The 23,668-nt window shown below is 29.2% G+C and overlaps 1 protein-coding gene across 7 annotated transcripts in view; it reads right to left on the bottom strand.

The window, feature by feature from the left end:
* The window catches only part of LOC143222992 (tRNA (32-2'-O)-methyltransferase regulator THADA-like), a 200,513-nt gene that overhangs the window by 31,685 nt on the left and 145,160 nt on the right, over positions 1-23,668 (bottom strand). For 6 of the 7 annotated variants that reach the window (XR_013012601.1, XM_076450318.1, XM_076450319.1 and 3 more), the window contains 7 exons: positions 22,831-23,027; positions 21,725-22,010; positions 17,978-18,084; positions 16,904-16,983; positions 13,664-14,091; positions 10,498-10,551; positions 7,843-7,883 (listed from right to left, as the gene is read on the bottom strand). Coding sequence is in view for 5 of the 7 variants with exons in the window: in XM_076450318.1 (XP_076306433.1) it covers positions 7,843-7,883; positions 10,498-10,551; positions 13,664-14,091; positions 16,904-16,983; positions 17,978-18,084; positions 21,725-22,010; positions 22,831-23,027 (1,193 nt within the window). In the remaining 2 variants the exon portion in view is untranslated. Of the gene's footprint in view, positions 1-7,842; positions 7,884-10,497; positions 10,552-11,607; positions 11,687-13,663; positions 14,092-16,903; positions 16,984-17,977; positions 18,085-21,724; positions 22,011-22,830; positions 23,028-23,668 lie in introns of all 7 variants that reach the window. The other variant, XR_013012602.1, reaches the window with a different exon arrangement.

Genomic DNA, 23,668 nt, shown 5'->3' on the forward strand with positions numbered 1-23,668 from the left:
GTACCATTTTACATCAACATGGCATACTTTCAATGAGTTTGTGAAGATATTCCTGAGTGACTGACTGCTATCCTTCTTTGAGTATTTCAATACATTTACCTTCTGGGTTTGGCTTGCAATTTTTCACTAATCAGTTTAACTCAGCCCATAAATTTTCAATTGGATCGACCTGGATATCAGATGACTGACATGGTCATTCCACAACATGATTTCTTGTATTTCCAAGATATCTTTTAATGACTCCACAATTGTAGAGAAACTTCTTTGATCATTTTGTAGACTAATTGAATAAGAATTAAGAAACTACAGCAGGTGCACAACTGTTTATGGCAAAATCTAACTAAAATCATGAAAAGTTCAGGTGTTTATGAAAGCTAGTGTTAAAATTAGGATTTGGGATCATATTTGAACAGATCTCATTGAGTGTATTTTAAACACATATAGTTTAACATATTTTTCTGTTATTTAAAAAAATATAACAAATTAACAACATTTTCAAAGGGGAGCCATTTTTTTGACCAACTCCTGTATATATATTTTTTGAGTGTTGTGATACTTATAGAATAAATAATCATCTGTCATCTTCAATTTCATTCATCTGTTTTAGTTTTATGAAGGAATACGTAAAGCTCTACCAACATGTAGCTGTCTGTTTCTTTAAAATAATATATTTATGGAACATCTGAGAATGTGTCTAGTATTGCAGAGCATGTTTCTATTAAATGCAACACTCTTGTTATTAATGAGAGCCTTCAGCAAAAGATGTGTGAGAATTTGAAGAAGATGAAACTAAACCAACATTTCTGGTTGTTTTCTGACCAGGATGATGATGATGTGTTTTTTCAATATTAATTCTCTTATAATAATGGTCACAGAAACTGCATCATGCTATTAAAATGCAATGCTAAACAACAGTAAAACTAGGATAATTTCCACACTGAATTGTCCCTAATAATGTATATGACACAGGTATGATTCATCCTAATCATTCATTCGCTACAGTATTATTCCTCAACTTAACACACATTTAAGTACAAATATTGTGTTAGCATCCAATTAAAGTGCAATTAAGTCTTTGAATGACACATGCAGTTGCAAAAAATAGATATGCAAGACAGACAAGAGTACTATACATTCTGTCATATTAAAACAATATTAGAGTCTCATTATGTAGTTACAGCCCATGTTTCTTCAATCTGAAAACTATGTTTCTTGACAGCAGCCCTGCAAAAGATTCCAACATTTCATTATAATATGCTAAACCCTGAATGATGAAGTTATCACACAGACATAAGTTAGTTTATATTTCTTTTGTCAAAGGCCAAATTTATAAAATGTGCTAATATAATGTTCAAGAAACAACTGCTTTCAAAGATACAAATGTTTTTCTAGAACTGTTGAGGTTTACTTGGTCTTGAAAAATCTTTGTGAAATAATATATTTTGCTGTGGCATATGTACAGTGAATTTTACGACATGCATTATAAACTATACTATAGTGACAATGATACATAATTTTGAATAAATATGCAGTAGCCTGACAAGTGAATCCTAAATTCTCTGATGCACCTTTCTCACTTATTGCTTTCTATTTTGCTACAATTTACACAGTTCATCTAAAGTTTTAATAATAGCCATAATTTACGTGGAATAAATAATGTATATGGAAAAGAATAACATGACACCATTCAATAAAACAATTTTCATTCTTACAAAATTGAATAGAACTATTAGTGATTACGAATAGTTCTATTCAATAAACCAATTTTCAACAAACTGGTTACTGCAACCTAAGACTGTCAATACATACAAAAACATATACAAAATATACACACACACACACATATAATAACTGAAAAAAACCAGTTATTCATGAATAAATAATAGCATTCAATGATTACATTACTGTTCTTACAAGTAACTGTTATTGACATGTTAGATTTTCTTTAACAAAACAGTTTTCAGCAAACTTATTCTGCAACATTATAAAGAAACACCATAACAAATTAATCCATTGCATTGGGTTGGTCAAAGTGAGCATGTCACAGCCTTTTACAGATTTAGATTCACAATGTAATTAAACTACTTTATTTCTGACTTATACAAATAAATGTTACATAAAAACTTGTCAATAAATAAAGTTTTAAGTTCTAAATCTTAGAAGGAAATATTTGAAAAAAATTCCCAATTTTCCCCAGCATAAAAACTGTGACATTTGTTCTCTAGGTCTTCCATCTTCTTTAATTTATTTACCATCCCTTCAAGAAGTACAGAATTTAATGTAATTACTATTATGATATAGTAATTTACTTAATTAAAACATACTTTTATAGTTTTCAATCCTATTTATGGAACCATAAACCAGAAAATCAGATATACTTGCCACACTCACCCATCATGTGCTCTCTTTCACAAGTTGCCAATAGTTTTCACTGACATTTAATACTATATTATTTATAACCAATGGAAAGCCACAGTCTTAATCTATCAAATGATTTATTACATCGTTTTCCATACACAGAATTATTTCTCTTCAAGCTCAAACTTTATTCTCATGGGAAATGTGTGTGTGTTTTCTCATAGCAAAGCCACATCGGGCTATTTGCCGAGTCCACTGAGGGGAATCAAACCCCTAATTTTAGCATTGTAAATCTGTAGACTTACCACTGTACCAGCAGAGGACCATGGGAAAGGCACTGATGTATGTGGCTGAACTTTTACTCTTATCACAGGGTTAGGCAACCATAATAATTATAATAGCTATAGAACATTGAGTGCATTTTACACATCACAATTTTGCACTCTTAGGTACAGTATTCAATTAAATAAAAACACTTTTAGTATAGTACCATTAGTATAAAAAAGTAAACTTAAATTTCCTAGACAGTAGAAAGCAAAAATAAGAAGACTCAAGTACAATATTTATTGTTATTCCTGTATATTTATTATTATAAAGGTAAAGATGATATAAAAGTTAGAAATGCATTAGGTTAGATCAGGTAAGAAAATGATAATGTTTCACATGATATATGCATGCTACCAGTTTGTGTGTTACATAATTTGATAGGGTAACATGAGTTAAATGATCACCCAGTGAGTTACACCTTGTGTGGCAAAATTATTAGTTAGACACAGTTCAAAAGGAAATTATATATGTAAAAAAATGGCTGATATGGGTTGATAAAGCACCAGGTAGAGGAGCAAATAACATTTTGACCTTCTTCAGTCATTGTCAGGTTCACAATAAAAGAAAGAGGTAACTGACCGATAGCTGACTACATGTTTGAAGGCAGTTGTGTAATTGAGTGTAGGAATGTAAAGGACATGCTTAGATGTTGGATTCTATTTATTAGTATAAGTATAAAGATGTTCCTTTGTATTGGCTTACTTTGGGCTCCTCTACATAGTGCTTTCTCTACCCATACCAGCTGTTTTTTACATATATAATTTTCTCTACAAGTGGGTTTTCTCATCATCACAGATTACAGTTCAAAAGGCAATAAAACAATATTAAGTATAATTAGGTCTGTATTTTTACAAGCTTTAAACTATTTAGGATAAACTATAGTGGTTTGCTGTTATAATCTGCAGTCATTCTAGAAAGAAAATTAAGAATTATTCCTAACTTTTTAATTGTGGTTACTTATAAAGTTATAATATGGAAAAAAACAGATAAAATATAATGTTTTATTTTAAAAAAAATTAATATTGATTTAGCAGCTCTTAGAAGTTATACAAATGAAAGTTGAAAGTTTTCAGAGAAAGAAAAATATTTTTAACCTTAACACAGAAATCACTTTACACTCAGAGCAGTCAACACTCTAATACCATATAATTACAAAGGTTTAATAAATATATTTAATTAAAAATTCTGATTTTTTTGGTTTACAAAAGACTTGTACTGTTTATTTAAAACTCACCAAATTTTGTGTAAAGTTACACAAGTACTTTAAAGAGTTATAATATGTATAACAAACACCATGGTTACAAGTCTATGTGAAATACAAGAGCTTGTTGCAATAAGATTAATACAAAGAACTATATACATATGTAAACAAATTTAAAGTTTTTCCCACAGACAAAATAAACTGAAGCATTTGGAGAAATATAACAGCAGGGTACAAGATATGTGGTAGGAAAGCAGAAAATGTATCCTGGATTTGGTTGTCTTTGCACAAATATGACCTAGAGAGCTTGCTCACAAACCAAAAAACTAAAAACAATAACAAACTAAGAGAGAGAGCAGAAGGATTACTCAAACTCACAACATCCCACATCCTTACCACTTATCACTGTCTGCAGCCAGTTGTATGATGGTGACTGCTCTAAAAATTATAATATTAACACATACTACTGAGGGTTATAAGCAGATATGAAACTTGTGAAATTGGCATTTCATCCCTTGTTGTAGTATTACAAGCTTAAATGTAGTTAGAGTTCCAAAAGAATCATAGCTGTATATGTTAAACAATATACTAGAATTCTTGATGACGAGAAACCTGCTTGAAATAAAAATGTATCTGAAAATGGCTGGTATGGGTATTAACACTTTTACTGATAAGGATACGACAACATTTTGACCTTCCTAGGTCATCTTCACATTAAGAAAGAAAAAGTTGGGATGTGACTGTTGACATACACCTCTTAGGGACAAGAGTATAAATGAGTATGGGATTTTAGGGGGCATTACAGGTGGATGTTAGTTTATTAATTAGTATAGGTATAAACCTATATTTTTCTTAACCTCAAAATCACAAGTACTAATACACAATTCAAAACAGAAATCCACAGAAAAATCACCCACACTGGTTTATATATTCCTTGGGACTCAGCACATGAAACAAAACAAGAACTCAACATATTAAGAAATCAAATAAACACAGTGACAAAACTATGCTCACCTGATAAAATTAACGATGAAATCAACAAAATAAAACAACACTTCATCAACATCAACAAATCTCCTCACAAAATCATGGAAAAAATTATACACACACACACACACACCTAAACCAACAACAAACAAGTAACAATAAATCCCAAGACACAACAAACTACAAAACCTTACACTGCTGCATACCATATGTTCCTGACATCAGAAAAAAATAACCAACATTTTGAAATAACTTATAACAAAACATAACATTCAAGTAAACACCAAATTTATTCAAAAAACCAGGTTCAAAACTAAAGTCCTTAGTTTGTAAAAACTACACTGACAAACACAACACAAACAAAATTTATAAAATACAATGAAACAACTGCCACGACTTCTATATTGGAGAAACAAGCAAAAAAATGGAAACTAGATTACAAGAACACAAAAAAACACCTTCACACGTTTTTGAACACTGCAAGTTAAATAAACACAATACAATCATAGAAAACACCCACATATTAAGTTGGGAAACAAATATAAACAAATGCAAAATCAGAGAAGCCCTACTTATACAGCAACTAAAACCAAAGTTAAACTAATACAAAGGAATGCCTTCAGACCAATATTAATTAATAGCCTAACATCTACCTGCAACGCCCCCTACAATCCTGTACCCGTTTATACTCTCATCACTAATCTTTCTTAATCTAAAGATAACTTAGAAAGGTTGAAACTTTGTTCTTTCCTTATCAACAAAAGTGTTAATACCCATACCAGCTGTTCTGAGATAGAGTATATTAGAATATTTGTCAAGTAACTAAAAAGAACTTTTAAATATATATAGTTTCAACAAAAGTACTGTTTCTGTTTTCTTATAGCAAAGCCACATCAGGCTATCTGCTGAGCCCTTGAGGGAAGTCGAACCCCTGATTTTAGCATTGTAAATCCATAGACTTACCGCTGTACTACCGAGGTACCCAATATAAAGTAAAATCAAAACAAGGTATTATAAATCAAAATTATTTACATATGAAAACACTGTCCTTATAATCTGAATAAAAGTGTGTTATAGCTACATCTTCAAAAAAAAATTTCACAAGTTATGCACCAATATCACCCTTATTCTCCTAGTTTTTGAGCCCCACCCATATCTGTCACCTAGAGCTAATTTCAGCACATCTCTCTACATTTCTTTTAAAGAAAGAAATATAGCATGTTTTTCATATGCTTTCATTTCTGCTTCAAAGTTATTTCAGTTTCAAAGGAAGTTTTGATTGTGCATATGCAGTCTTCCAAAATGGGGGATAATTTAAGAAACATTTTCAGACAGAGGTATTTTGATGTGATGGAAGATTGCTTGAAACAAACTTTTTTTTATTTTGGACTCAAAGAAGTGAGAGAGAGAGATACAGGCAAACAAAGTCATATATTCATGTAACTTTAAGTTCTCTTACACAAAACTTTCAAATACTCATGATTTATCCACTTATTTACAAACTGAGTTAGCAGAACAGCTACTCAGACAACAATTTTGACAATAATATAGTATGGTTTTGCAAATTTATTTTTAACATATTTGAAAAACAACTACAGCTAGCTCCATGTGCTCAGAATTCACAAATATGTACCTTTTCTTTATATAATATAAAAGAAATTAATAAAAAATCTGACAAAAGAAAAAACCAAAAACATTTTAATAGTTATAACAAAAATGTCAGAATTTATTACAAAACAGAAGGATATAGGGAAAGTTTAAATTTCTTTTAAGCAGGTTTGTTTGCAGCACAATATCTTTACTTCCCTTAAGAAGAAGGGTTTTTATTTATAAAATATGATTTTCTATTTAATTAGTATTGAAAAGAAAATTTTTTATCATTAAAAAGTTTAAAGTACTTTAATTTTATTTGACAGATGAGTTTGTGTTAGAAATCTAAAAGTATTGTTACAGAAGACATAAATTTGTTTGGGCTTTTTTGTACACTTTTTAATGACACTGCTCTTCATTTTACAATTATGTGCTGGTAAAACATATAACATCATCTTTCAATATTTAAATTGAAATGATACACAATGTTACTGCATGTTACTAAATTATATAAATTTTACATATTATATCGATTTATATGCAAACAGATTATTGAAACAGGTACTGGTATGACCACTCTCCTCATACAATAAATGAATTGTGGAGAGTATTTTGGAAGGAATGGTGTTCTTTAGCCAAGACAGTTTTAGGATGAAATCATTTGCAACTTAACCATGTTGTAAGACTAAAGTTAAGATGCATGGTCATTGGATGTGTTGACATGATTAGGACGTATGATAATATGTAGGTAATGGTGTAAATAAAAAGTAGTTATATTTTATGAAGTAACAGGCATTTTATTTGCATCTTTAATAATGAATACAATCCTCCAATTTGCACAGGACTTTTAAATTCTCACAATGATCAGATGTTTATTGGCTCAACGGTGGCTACATTTGCAAAAGAAATGTGTTTTCAAAACCAATGGTGGATCAAAACAAATTGATATATATAACTCCTAAATAACCGTTTTAACTACAAAAATCATTTGCATATTTGTTGTTCTATTTCCAAACCATAAGACTAAATCCACACAATTCTGACTTTGGTTAAACTTGAAAATATTCATTTCTATCCTCAATCAGCAATAAATATTAAACTGTAATTAAAAAGAAGTTTTATCTTCACTTTTATGATGTTTAACACATTTAAATGTAGGTTGGGTTTAACTTTATTTGAAGTCTTGAGCCATAAAATGTGAACCATAATTCATAGTTTTATTATAACTGAAACTCATTTATTTTAAAAATGTAGATTAACTGTATTTTCTTTAACAAAGTTACTATTCATTAAGAAGACTAATGATGCAAACTACACCTCACTAATCTCTCCTACAATACAAAATTATTTTATCAAATTCTCTGTAATATTTGACTTACCATTTTTCTGTTACTAGTTTATCCAAAATACATTGCATTTTCTGAAAACAACAGAAAAAAATACTACGTGTGCATCTGATTAATTACAAAATTGTTACAAACTTTGTAAACAAAATGCTATAATGCAATAAATACACTTAAAATTAGGTTGTCTTTTTTTAAAACAGGATCTTTATAGAAAAGTAACACATGTTAAATTTCCAGATGTTTCAAAATTTAGAAATTCCATCCTCAGCAATTTAAAATGTTATTATGTATGTAATGTAAATACATAGCAGATAAAATAACAATCAATACAAGTTTTAATATGGACAAAAGTACATTAATTATAAAAAATGGAAATAAATAATTAAATCTTATAATAGCTAAGAAAACAATTTAAGAAAATTTAAAAATAAAAAAAAAGAATTGAAAGCAACTGATGTTATTATTTAATCTTGGATGTTCAATTAAGACTTAAGAAGTTCATATTGTGATGATCATAATGTTAGAATTTTGAAGCTACCAGAAAATAAAAAGTACCTCCTAATTTCACAGTTTTTTCCCATTCACACACTCTTAACCCATTGTAATTATATTACAAAGCCCACTAATAATTTGTTGATTAGTACTACTGTGTCCACTCAAAGCAATTAAGTAACAAAATGTGAGATTCATGTTGAATTAACATTTAAAATGTGAGTGTAGATGAAATTAAATTAAAACATAACAAAAGATTATAACAAACATGTGGAAAAGTTTTAACATGCTTCAGGCACTAGTTTATCTTTATTTGGAGTTATAACAATTTCCTAATGCAAGTATTAAATTCCAAATAGGTGGAAAAGGTACATTACAACTTTTGAGATACACTATTTTTAACTAAAAGAAAAGCTATTTTCAATTACAGTTCAGATTGAAACATGATTTTTTTATTTTTAGAATAAAATTAATTTAATCAATCTATTTCTCATTATGACAATGGAGGAAAAACTGACTGGCTAAATGTTTTTGCAAAATCATATATCAACATGATAAAAAAGCATGTTCTTTCACTGTAGCCACCTTCCCAAAATACAAAGAAACTTCTTAAGCCTTCACATACAGAGAGAACATAAGCAAACCAACCTGACCATAAAAATCTGAGATAAATGAGTAAGTGAGTCAGAATAACATGAAGTTAGGGAGGCTTCACAACTGATCTAAATAGGTAGCTTATGAACAGCCACCTGAGTAATGTGAAAAGATTCTTCTTGAGATAGGGCTAAACTCCACTGTAGTAACTTTCAGAGAAAGACTCACAATAATCTGTATCTCAAAAAAATCTTGAAAACGTCTGAGAAGAAAGAAGTGTTAGAACTAAGAGAAAGAGAGCAGAAAGAGATTGGAACATAAAAGACAGTCTAGTGAAAGCCACACTAAAAATCCCAGTATCTTACTAAACAAAAAAAGGAGAGGAGAGACCACAGATATACGAACAATTCAATACGTTCCCCATTTGTTTTGAATCTAGATGGGAGAAAAACAGGAAGTGGTCACTTATGTATGTGTGTTAAGCCTAAATGCTTCATCCTAGAAGAAGAGAACCAATGAATAAACTGAGAACCATAAAAGAGAATAAGACTATAATGCATAAAAAATCTACAAGAATTAGCTACCAGGCTCAGAAGGGCATCTAGTCAAAAATAAAGCTGTTAAAGTTCAAGCAGAAATCTACAAGCATAATGAAGTAGCTCATGCCCTGATTTGAAAATGGACACCCAATAAACAATACTTCTCAAAAAAGGAGCAACTGATAATTTGTACAAATACAACAAAACATGACGACCTAGTAAATCCCAAGTGTATAAAACTAGGTTACATAGTAGTAAGATAAATGCAACAATGCTAGTCTGTCCTCAGAAAAAGCCTTAGGCTATTAATAAAGGACTTCAAATTTTAACTGGACTTAAAAAGACAATACATATAGACAAAGTGTATTTTGAAAATGAAAAACAACAATTTTTTTAGATTCAATTTAAATCTCAGAAGTTTGAGAGATAAAATGATCATAGAAGGGGAGTCCAGTTTAAGCTTACTACTATGACAAAATTTGGGAGAGAGAAAATTGAACCACAAATGATAAATTAGTTAGAATATTATCTGTTAAAGTACACAAAATAAGACCCAAGGTATGAAAAAGAACAAACTTCAACTCACGAGATCAGCTGCAGGAAAAAAAGGAATGTTCTTAGTAACACTCAAAGAAAGTTTGAATGGTATTTGTTAAATATGAAACAAAATTAAATGAAAGGGTACCATTATCTCAAACTTTACGAGAAATGAAAACAATAATGCTTATTGAAACAAAGAAGATGCACACTTAAAAGCACAAAACCACATGAAAACACTTTCAAAAATGGGTAGAAACTATCTTCTAATTATATCCTGAGCAAGTACTCATGGGAAGAACTAGATAACTGAATGAAGAAAGACTTCATTATTAAAGATAGTGAATCATACTACAGTAAATGGTGTGAAAGTTTTTTAGTGAACTCTATTATACATACAAATTAGTATATTGGAATAGGTTTTGAATTTACAAATGTTTTCTTCTGAAAATTTTTTTGGCAATAATCTGTCTAGTTGTGGTACTGATGGTGTAAGTTGTTTTAGCAACACCAAAGGAAGCAATACCTGAACAGGAAGAATACTCCAACTGGTTTGAAGACATGTCATGACATTGAAAGCCTGTGAAAAAGAATGTGATCAGTAAACTTCAAGATAAACAGTTTTAGAATATATTCCCTTCACTGGTGATTAAAAGTAACACTATTTTTTTCTCATTCACTTATGCTCTTTATTCACCATTCCTTAATTTTCAAAATCCCTTACATTCTATTCTTTGTTATTAAATGTTACTTGTGTCACAAATGTCATTTACACTAAACAGCTTGATACTAACTAAAGAACATCTGCTATTAAAGGCTGCTTCTGCTCTCTGAGCTTGATGAAATGTAATGACACCAAATAAAATAAGACCACAGGTATGTTTGCCAGTTGCAGTTAACACAAAACAGCAAAGAAAAGAGACATGCATAAATAATTAGTTGTCATTATGTTATTCACAGTGTTATATTATTAAAGAAAAGTGTGGAAATTAGTGTAGCACACTTTCCTCATAATGAGAACAATCTTGGAAAAACAAAATTATGAGCAGAGATCTTTTCCAATAAATAATAAGTGTGGAAACATTTTCTTTATCCATTTCAAGCCCAAATTATCAGATAAAACTGATGGTGTAAATTAAGGCATCGTTAAGTATGTGGATGCCATGCATGATTAATTGTAGCAATAAACAGAGAAAGTTGCCATACAAGTTAACATATTTTTCGAAGTAACGATGTTTAAAAAATAACAACATTTAAAGGAAATACGTCGAGAAATGTGTTGCCTGCAAGTAATCTGAAAGTGCAGTATTAGCGAACATACTTTTTTTTAAAGCAATAATGTTTATAGACAGAACAACTATATATTATGCATATGCAGATAAAACATGTCACAGTACAATTAACCTGTTGATGAATAACTGATGCTACCAAAGAGCAAATCAATACAGAAGCATCACTTAGGACATTACTTCAGAGAAACACACAGAGAAACTTCAGTTATGTTTTAGATTAAACAAATAGAAGATCTCGAAGTTATAAGAGGTTACGGAAGCTATAAACTAAAATCGAAGAAATGTCTCATGAGTGTTGAACTAAATAAGCAGATATCAGCAAGTTTGTAAGGAGATATATAAACCTAGATGTTGAACCTGAAGACCTTGATTAATGAGATGATGCTATAACTGTACCATTATTCCTGGATGGTGGAGAAAATACTTTACACGTATAGAGAAGAGGTCATGTGGTCAGTTAAATCAACCAAGCCCATGTTAAAAAGAGAATCAGTAATTAACTGGAGAACATGGGAGTTCATAAACAATGTTTGACAGTTTAATGTTATGTTGGTAAGGTTTTTTGTCATGAAACAATCTGAGAGCAATAGTAAACAGGAAACAAGCTGTTTCTATGTGTGCAAGTGGTGTTTCAAACAATTCAAAACCATTATCACTTATGAGAAAAAAAATCTTGACAACTAGGTCTAATGAGGAACTTATGAAAATTTTCTATTCAGTGCATACATTTTTTTATTGTTCTCAAAAAGATTAATGATATATTTACATAATACTCTTTGAGAAGTAAAAGATAGTTTGTGTGATAACTATAAATAATTTCCATCTGATTTCAATTTAACTTTAGTTACTTTCACTTACATTATTTGTACGTTTTGTTAAACTTAATTTACTTTAAACATCGTGTAATTCTGCATTTTTGATACTTCACCATATAATGTGATCCTGTGCTTATTCTTTATTTATTGTGTTCTGTGATATTTAGAGACGTGCCAGTGTATGATTTACATTCTATGTTTTGGATACAGTAAATTCTAGCTAACAATTTATTCATTTCATGCATTATTTTTAAAACTTAGTTTATGCTATACAATTTGTTAACAGCACTAACTGTGATGTTTCTCTCATTAAAGATACAGATTTCTCATTCATAGTTGCATATATTCAGCTGAAATTTTGAGTTGTAGTTGAATACAATTGAAATACGTGATTTCTTTAATTCTTAATTCACATAGCTTTTTGCAAATTATCAACATCTCAAATGGTTAGTTCATATGTACTACTATTTATTTAAATGCTCTTTAACTGTTCTATGTAGTTTTTGTTTGTTTTTATGAATGTTGTTTGATAAGTATAAGGTTCTTCTGTAAACATTTTTTACACTAATTTCCCTGATAGTATTATCAACTGCTCCCACAGCTTAAGTAAGCTGAAAAATATTTTGATTTTCAGGACAAACTTATTTTAAGTTGACAAATAGTGAATATTTTCCTTTTTTTATATGATATTAAAAGGCTTTAAATTTTAAATTCTGTATTTCTTTTCTATTTTGTTTTTCAATGTTTCAAGTTTCATAACATGGAAATATTTATTTCATTAACCCTCACTTCCATGTTTTTCCAGATTTGCAGAAACCTTACTCACCAATGTATTGGTGTTATATGTTGTATTGAAAATGGATATTTTGTATTGTACATATAAATTAGTGTTGTTCATTGCATTGCTGTTATGTATCACCTTTTCTATTTCAAATAGATAAACAATAAAACTGACCTGAATATTAAAATTTAAAGCTATTTTAACTCAAAGAAAAAGAAAAATGAAAGTTGCGGTATGCAATCATCATGTATTAACCACCTTTATATATATTAGATTAATACACAAATCATTTAAGACTATATTATACTAAAGTGACAAACAATGATTTAAAGCATAATAAGAATAATTATTTTAGAAAATACATAAATTTCAACCTAACATTGCCCTGGTCCATCTTCTTGGTTAACATATATGATGGTTTGAATATGCACTTTTTTATCTGTCTATGTAAAGCTGATTGTCCTGGACAATGGAATTTAGTTCATATTCAATAAAAGTTAAGAGTTAACCCTTCAAGTATGTGAGTTTGATGGAAACAGTTAAGTAATTATAATTTTACCCTTCATTGTCTGTCTCTTCTATTGTTCATTTATTCTTACAAAGCCTTTCAAGTTACCAAATCTTATAACTTCCTGTGATGCAGATTTGGTTTATCTTTGTGCTAAGTACTTCCAATTACGGAATACCACAAGAGTAAATAAATAACGTATTCACCTATAACAAGTTCAATTTAATAAATTATCAAAAGTGTTTTATCAACTTCCTTATGAATTATAACTTGATACAGATATTTTACATCCTTACCTCAGTCACACAACATGAATAATTCTCTGGTTCAAATGCCTCCTGCACTAACTTCTTTCCAATTTCTTCTGATTCCTTTACAAATTTGGCTAAGTATATTTTTCTATTAATCTCATTACAAAACCCCCAATCTTCATTCCTGCAAGACTCCAAGCCAACATCAAAGGAAAATTCGAGTAAATTGACACTGTTATTTGTCAGTAGCCACTTCAAAAAATGTAGCACAGTTAGCTTTACTTCATAGACAGAGCAGTTCAAAGCATCCAATATAAAACGTGTAAATAGTTCCTTTGGCTGTTCGTGATGAACAAAAATGATCAATCCCAATCGAATAATAGAAACATAATACATTTCCTTTCCAGGTAGTATGGATGTACCTAACAGAAAATCTTCCATCGCTTCAAACACGTACGAGGCTACACCGTCAACTAAACATTAAAAAAATGAAAAAAACTTTTATGACATATGGAATAATATAAAAATAAAAGCAATATTATTACATTAAAGTATTTTAGAAAAGTTCTAAAATTAACAAAAATGTAAAAAAACCAGCCTTTTAAAGGTTTTTGATTTGTAATAACATTACCATACAGAAATACAGAACATAAACTGGAGAATAAAAAGTATTAACATATTCCTAATCAACAAGAAAGTTATTAGTATTTCATTTTAATGAGTCATTCAATAATCATCATGCACAAGACTCCAAAACTGTACAACAATAAACTGGAACAGTCTTCAATTTCCAGTTCCATAATTATCAGAATTATGAATAGCAATTATAATTAATCTAAAACAAACTGTTCAAAAGCCTAAATACTTATTAAACATATTACTAAACAAGAGCTGAAGATAAAATTTAATCACATCTTTTCTCTTGATTATTCTGCATAACCTGAAACTGTTGTGGTTTGTCATCCTTTGAACCAGTTGTGTATAAATATTTTTAATGGTACCCTCTCTTTCTAAACATATATTTCTCCTCCTCCATGTTAATTGTTGTTACTATGTTAATTAGGAGCATTAATATTTGTATGTTAATATTTCAACTTCTTTATTATGAAATTTGTACTTTCAGATATAATTTATGTACTCTTATAGCTTTTGTTGTGTACCTCCCATAAAGACTCTTTGCAGAGCTTGGGAGAAGGGGTGCAACTCTCAGTCTGTGCACCATAGCTTTAATCCTTCCATTATGAATTGTGTGAAATTCACCAAGCTCATAACCAAGGAAATATTCATGGGATTAGTTATACTTCTAGTTACATAAACCTTGGTACTTGTTTGCTGCTTACTTTTGCTGGTTTCATACCTTTTAAAATTTTGTAAAGGGAAGATGTGAAATAACTTTTTTTAGGTTTTATATGTATATTTGAAATAAACACAAAGTTATAAACAACTATATCTATCAAACTTTTAACTAAGCTGTATTTGAGTCAATAAAATATGAAATTTTGAACACATTAAAGACTCAACCTACTTTCTTGAAGAGTTAGTTCAAAAAAAGGAAATGACAATGTAACACTTGAAAATGACTACAAAAGCCACTAGGGGGGCATCTGGAGCTTGAGATTGGTTATTTAAGTCATAGACAGAAGTAGGAGTTTATAAAGGAGAATTTTCAAAAATGGAAAGAGGTGAGTGGAGCCATTGTATTTGATTCAGTACTTAAGCAATATTTCAGCAAATAGGAAAGATAGGAGGTTATTATGTTAGATTCCTGATTGTCAATATCAGTAATTTAAGATCATAAATCATATAAAACTACAGACATTATTTAATTTAACAACACAAACATTTAATCTGAACCAGTGCTGCATTCAACATACCATGTGACACAAGAATTAATGTTTAGGTGTGTATCTTTAATTTTTATTTTTAAATTAAGAAATTACCCAATATATATTATTAAAATACAAATTACAGACTACAATTTAATACCAAATTGATAAAAATAAATTCATTTTCATAAAATAGTCATTCAGCTAATTTTTGAATGCAAATCAACAAATGTGGTGACATGGCCTTTAACCCGTGACCACAGGAAGACCTATCTCAACAGGGTAAAGAATGAGTGTGTATTAGTTATGTTTGATTAATTCAAGATATAAGACAAAGGTTACTGGTTTATTGGAAAATTTTACACTTCACACCTGAGAGAATAGTGTCAACAAATACGAGACATGTTCTACAGTAATCTATTAAAACTAACAATGTAATACACCAACCAAAAAAAAAGTATTATGAAATGAAATACACTCAATGCTGTATATAAAGAACTACATTTATTCTTATTTCATTCATTTTCTGTATAACTTTGTAATTTTGAAATTATGACATATACACAATTATCATTTTACTTCAGCAGGAATATGTGGCCAGTAAATGTAAAGGAATGTCACATACAGAAAACTGTTAAGTATCTCTTGGGAACAGAAAAAAAGCTGGTTGTTAGAGTTAAATATCACAACAGTCTGAATTAGTGATTTCAATGGATTTACTTACTACAGAAAAATATAATGAATGTTATAATTTTCTTTCACTCAAAATCTATTTCCAGTAGTCACTTACATCCTCTCACACTTCTCCAGTGCTCACATCTTCCACCAAACTTCAGAGTAAAGTTCAGTAAATGGATGCAAAGAGAGCCACATGCATCAAGTGAACATATATTTTACTACTGTTTGTCAACAGATGATGCATAAGAAAAAAAACAAACTTTTCCAACAGGGGAGAGTGAAAGGCTTGTGGCATGCAGAAAGAAAAGGTTTGCATGTAGAGAGCAGTGTTAAACAAGCATAGCTGATCTTCTGAGAGAACGTAAGTACTGTATCAGAATTCTCCACAGTCCATTACTAGGTTCATAATAAAGTTGAAGCACTTGTCTTTGTATCATTACCATATCTCATGAACAACTTTTGAGACTTATTATACAAATGATGTGTAAAAGTACATAGAAAAAGTTTATATAAGTAGAATAATGTTTACGATTTCCTGAGATACACATTTTTAATTAAATCTAAATAATTATTTATGTATATAAAAATTAAGTCAATGAAGAGAAGATATTACACTAAAATCACTGCAGTACTTCAAACTTTTAAAATACTAAGAAACATCTATTACATCATGAAATTTCTATAGCAGACATTATAATGTATGCTTACAAGCACAGTCTTAAATGGTAATGTTTGGGGATTAACAACCTGCTTTACATAAAAACATTACATGATAACTTACTATCGTGGAGAAATCCATTTCTCAATACATAAAACAGAACATCTAGATAAGAAGCTTTGGTGACCATACACAAATTCTGCCTGTAAATAAAACATATTTTGAGACCATACTTTTATAAACATTTACAACTTGATGCACATTTATAGTCACAGAAGTCAAAATACTTCAAAGTATGGAAAAACAAACTATATGAATTCATGACTTTGTTAAAATATAGTTTAGTAACACTAAAGAATCTCAAAATACATTAAAAACAGTTGCTGGACCAATTGGTAAATTCAATTAGAATTATCTCACTCAGTAGTGCACTATAAATAAAATATGAACACTTTCATAAAACTACATACAGATTTTCATTTGATTATATTTTTTTTCAGTAAATATTTTTTAAATGTAAAAACTATGATTTAATATGTTTTATTAACAGAAATTTAATTTAGAAATGATCCAAAATCATTAGAGCATAAAGAAAATTGTAAAAGCAAAATTATTATAAATACAGCATCAACAACTATTTATGAATCCTTTATATGTAGTGTAGAAAGAGTCTACTGTTTAGTAGGTAATAATATTTCAAATTAATTTTATTTAAAAATACTTTAAAATACAAACTTTAGATGAATGAAGTCAATCAGTAATGTAAAGTTGCTTTTTAATAAAAAACAAATTTGAATGTGATAATTGTAATTTTGAGTTTAGTTGTAATGTAAGAAAAAAATGGATAGGGCTACTGCTCTTTTTAGTTTATACAGTATTTTAACATGATTTTTGATGAGTGTTAATTTAGATTAAAGTCACAAACTTCTTTTCTAATTTTTTTCTTGTTTATGCTTAACTTTTAGGTTTACAAGACTAACAAGTCAGAATTTTTTATAATATTTTAAAATCAATTACAAATAAGTATTCCATCTTCATTTAATCATCAAGTTTTCTAAGCAATACCAATGTACCAAAAAGTAAAAAAATAACAATTATTATTTTGGTTCTCAAATATGTGACCATAAACTTTTCATACCAAATTAAAATGATTATAATTTTGTTTTAACATGCAAAATGAAACTAAAATATGCATACTTTTCCAATATCCATTGTGATTCCTCTAACCATGATGGCAAAAGCTCCTGGAGAGCTGTTTTTTGTTGAACTAGTAAGTTATTAACATCTTTAAGAAGTTCTTGAAGCTGTGTCAATTGCATGTAATAAAAAGAGGAAGAAATATTTTAAACCAGGCTTCATAATTATATATTTTGTAAACATTCTGTAAATACAGATAAAGATACACAAATTATAAGTTTTAAAACTCTGTGAAAAATTAATATTAGATGTATAAACATAGTCTCTGATTCTTAAAAAAACAAAAAACAATTATAAGCAGTGCTTAAAACTGAAAAACATCAGTTGGTAACTGCATTAGCAACATCTGAAAGTGTCTGATGGAAGTTGTTTTAAATCTCCTCAGAACTTTCATGATGACTGTACCATATTACAGCTGAAAAGAGAAGGTACTCAACTCAAAAGAAATCATTGGTAACTAAAAACATAAATATTGTATAGGTTACTAATCTTAATAAGAAGAAGTACTGTTCACAACACATCAAGTATAATGCACCCTGCAATTAGAAAGAAAGTTTTGAAAAAAAAAAGGCTAGCTTGTATCTTATGCTGCATATCCTAACCATAGATGAAATTTTTATCATTAAATGTAAGTTCATGAAAGAGCAAGAAAAATAAAAAATGTAGCCATAGTACAAACATTCAACATCATGGAAGAAATCATAATGTGGGTCATCATATAATGTATCATAGTGTTTAGAGGTACTGGCAGAAATAATAGCCAAACTGTGTTGGGGATACACTGCCTATCCAGGGTAATCGCAATATTATGAGCCTCACATGATAATTTAAGAAAAAAAAAAAAACTGAACTGATGTGGGTGCTCTAGCCTACAACATCCTATATCTTTACCCCCTTTCTTTTCACTCACAGACTTACCTTCTACTTGTAAGGACTCGCAGGTATTTTCTTCTCTTAAAACTGGCATAAATGGTACCACATATATCTTCAATTGTATCAGGAAAACAATCTCATCCTTTTCATTAATGGATAAGTGTTAAAAATGTTAATTTTTGTCACTAGGTTTTTTTAATTTAGCCCTCGGTTTGTAAGTTTAAAAAATTAAACAAAAAATGGTATGTGAGCCTGAAACATTTGAGAACCATGATCTAAGGAGTAGGAACAGCCACTTCAAATAAAAAAATATATACTTCAAGACCCTTTTGCATTCTAATATCAATGTAACCACTAAAACATAAAAAGCATTATATGACGTTATTTGAAATGTTTTTATTTTAAGGCTTTGGTAGAGTCTGATAAAAGTTCTAAATATAAAAGTAAGAAATGAATTTACACAACATTATTCAATAAATCTGAAAGTGAAACATTGAAAGGTTTGTTTTGAAGCTTTATGCTGCCCACCACAAGTACTAAAACTCAATAAAATAATGAAGAAATAACAAATATCACCTGATGTTAACTATATATATCAGAAACCCAAAATATACAAAAGCATAAATATTTCAAAACAGAAACTTTGACAGCTAATTACAAACTCTTTAAGATAATTAATATTGACTGAGAAAAAAAATAATAAAATAGAATGCTACTTCAAAATGAGTTATCACAAACTGATGCACATGACAAGTACAGGGTTCACTTTGGAATTAATATGTAGTGCAGTAATTTACTATGTTTGTGATATTTATCATCACCTAATAAGACAAGAACAAAGCATTCAGCAAAATGTCTTTGAAAGAGAACCTTAAGATAAAAGTATACTATTTGTGTGTGTTGTGTAAAATGTTGTGGTGCATAATGAACTAATTTCACTTATTCATTTTTGGATTTAATCTGACTTAAATACAGATCTCATACACTTAGTTCTATCCAAAAACTTAAAGTAAATATTAAGTTACACCCTATGGGTAATAGACACCTCTATGTAACAGTCAGCAGAAAAATCTTGCAAAAGAGGTCACATTCAAGAATCATAAGTTAGAACAGAAAAAGAGAAAATATCAAGATTGAGATAAAAACTGTTCTCTGCTTATATGTGTAAGTCACTGTTGTTAATAACACAAGTAATTATAGTTTATAGTTCTTGGTAAACAAGCCTTAAACTTCAGGACATTAACAAGAATAACATAAAGTAAGTCATTAGTTAACCTTAAAACATTTTCTAAAATAATAATAATAAAAACAAAAAAAAATCTTAAAAAGAAACCAATTCACATAATGTAAAAATACAGTTGACATGAGTTAAACATGCCTAAAATACTTAAAAGATATTATTATAAACAACTAAAAAACACTATGAAACTTCCAGATGTTGCTAAATGCATATATTAGTAGTTAAATACATCATCTTTTCAAGACGGCTGGTATGAGTATTGAAACTTTTATTAAAATAAAATAGAGAAGAAACTTTTAATACCCATACCAACCATCTCAAGATATATTTTTACTTCAAGTGGATTTCTCTTCATCATGAATACCATCTTTCCAACTGATAAAGTTATCAGAATTTGTTTTATTTGTAACAAAGTTCAGATTACAACCTTATGCAAATAAAGAAGTTTCAACTTATGAATGCTAACTATTCATGTATGTAAGTTCATAACACATTAAAATGTCATTAGGTTTTAGTGTTTACTAGAAGAAATTTAAACTCAACTTATTTTGCATTTCTAAATTACATAAATCACCATACAAACACCTTTTAACTTTGGTTTTAAAAAAACCTACAACAAAGGATTTAATGATTTTAATTAGTAAGGTCTTAAATGCATTAACCAGCATTTACATGAAAACAGAAAAGTGTAAAACTTCCAAAGAAAGAGTTTTGTCAATTTCCTTATTATCATTAGTAATTCCATTGGGTGAAAAGAAAATCTAAAGACAATAATGTAAATCCAACTAAAGCTATTGATTTAAATGATCTTTATCAGTCTTTGTAATAGTAAGACAAACCCCAAAAGAGACGATGGAACGGGTGGGTGTGGCAAAAGGGGTCTGATTTTCTATATTATGGCTCTGTAACCCAATATGATTGAAGGCTATAAAAATTATGCTTTGCCAAATAATAACAATATCATAATAATTAATTTACATTAAATTCTATACTTCTCGGAGTAGTAGTAAATAAATTAGAGAAGAGGAGATACCAAGAAAGCAAATGTCACACTTCACATAATAGAGTGGGACTGAGTATTTTTAAACAATTCTTTATAAAATTAAGAACTGAAAACTTGCATTAAAATTGATTTATCAACTATATTTTTATGCCAACTAAGTTCATATATCATGATAATGAAGCAGTTTAATTAAATTTTGAACATAACTCTTTAAAAAACTGTGACATGCACACCTTGATTGTAGTGAGAAAAATTATGGTAAATAACTGCTTTGTATTCATGTCAGATATTACTATACTGTAGCATGCACATTCCAAAACATTTTCTTAGATTTAAAAATTTTGCTGTTATAATGCATTATATTAAACAACTGATAATCAACGTATGTTAGCACTTAACAAGAAGTATCCCAAAAACTGCTTCTGGCAAATTATTTAATGTTACAAAGTTCAAAGTTAACAGTAGTGACACTAAGAAAGTACTTTACAAATTATAAATAGAATTATTAACATGTTTGGCAAACTAAAATCCTCAACTACAGTAATTAGTTTTCAAAAGTGGGTGAAAACATAAACTTCTGATGCACTTACATAAATATTTAAAATTTGCATAGAATGTATTACTCACTAACCTGAAGTAATGTACCATGTATCCACTGCTGGGTAGGACACACGCTGTTGGATTTTGCAGACAAAGAAACAAACAGGTTTTTAATCATAGAGTATTTTTCTACAACTAATGGAACTAATGCCCTAGCTGCAAGAACTCGAATCTCCCAAACTTTGCTGTACCCACAGTGCATTACATATGGAACAAAAAGAGTAAGATTCATGTTTGGGTTTTTATCCTCTGTTACAGCAGGATACAAGCGTGCCAAAAGCAACAATATTGGGTAAAGAATTGGGTGAAGATATTGCCTGTAATGTAATTAAAAATGGGATAAACATTATTTTCTGTAAACCTACAAAAAATTAAACTAACTATCAGTACATAACCTATTTTTAAATAATGTTACTATTTGATTCAAAATAATTTTGTCAAATTAAACAAGACATTAAAAACAAAATCACAATCTATAATTCAAGAAGTTATTTGATTATTCAGTATTTTCTACATTTTCTTGCCTAGTTACTTATATAGAAATGGAAATACTACAAAGAATCATCTAATCTTCAAATCCAACTAAGGTAATTATGGAGTAAGCTATATACAGTACAGAAGTTAAGTGACTATTTTCATATTAATAACAACAGCTTTTCTGAAGCTAATAAAACAAATTACCAATATAGGCTATACATTTCAATTAGTAACCTTCTTTCAAATTATCTAGATAATACAGTATTTTCATGGCTACTGAAATACTTTCATAAGGAAAGATTTAAAGGAAAGTTAAGCAATTTATACAATCACTGTTTGTTATACAGTCCACAATTTTACTTGTCTAAATAGAACACTTGGTAGCAAATAGATTAAAAAAAACAAAAAACTAGTAAACAAACTATGTGCTTTTTGTATATTTTATGATTTTGTATGATATTTATTATTATCTGTAAAATTATCAAAAAATAGTTATTTTGAAATTTACAATCACATAATTTTTGTGACAAGCTCCTCCTTTCTATTAAAGACCCAAAAAATATATGAAAAAATGAAAGTCAGTACAAAAATTAAAAGATGAGAGATAAATTAAGAGAAGACAAAACTAAAAGTTAAAAATCGAATGTACAAAATATTTACCTTCCTTCACTTAGTAATTTATTTAAAGTAGTTGCCTCTTTTATCTCATTCAACAAGAATTCAAATAAAGATGGAAATCTCTGGAAAAATATTTTTCCTGTCATACAGTTCTTCTTATGAGGGTCTTCTCGAGACCGATTAACTCCAAATATACGAGTCATCAAGGCACTAAACAAAAGTGTGGCAGCATTCCTAACCTGAAATGATATAACCATTATATAAGTGTGTGTCTATATGTGTATACGTACATACACAGACACACCTAACAAGATTTACTAATTTATTGACTAAAACGTAACATAATTTCATGTTTAAAACTGAATAACAGATTGAACCATATGTTTGCAATGTTTTCAAATGCAAAATAATTGACATTGTTGAATTTTGTGCAAAGGTACTCAAGGACTACATGTGATAGTCTTTCCTAATTTTATAATATTCCCATGCTGAAAATGCAGCAGTTGTGCCATAGCTTGCTAAAAGCATTTTACAATACTCCACCTACAGATGTGCAATACTGGCAACCTCTATACTGTATAGCCAAATCTTTTCTTTGAGATTAGGCAAAAAGAAATACCATAAGTAGAAATTAAAGGTGAGAGGAAATATTTATCAAAAATACATTTTCAGTGTAGGAATATTATAATTTCCAATACAATAATACTTTACCTTCACTCACATAATAGCTATGATTCCACATTGAGCCAGTGGAAGGACAATTACAAATTTTACCTAGATAAGCACCCATTGGGAAACATCAAAATAGAGCTCACAGTGTGTAAAACCTGAACACAGAGGTGAAATACTGCACTACATCTGTACTAGATGTTTCTTTCCC

Source organism: Tachypleus tridentatus, chromosome 8, assembly GCF_004210375.1.
Source record: "Tachypleus tridentatus isolate NWPU-2018 chromosome 8, ASM421037v1, whole genome shotgun sequence".
NCBI lineage: Eukaryota > Metazoa > Arthropoda > Merostomata > Xiphosura > Limulidae > Tachypleus > Tachypleus tridentatus.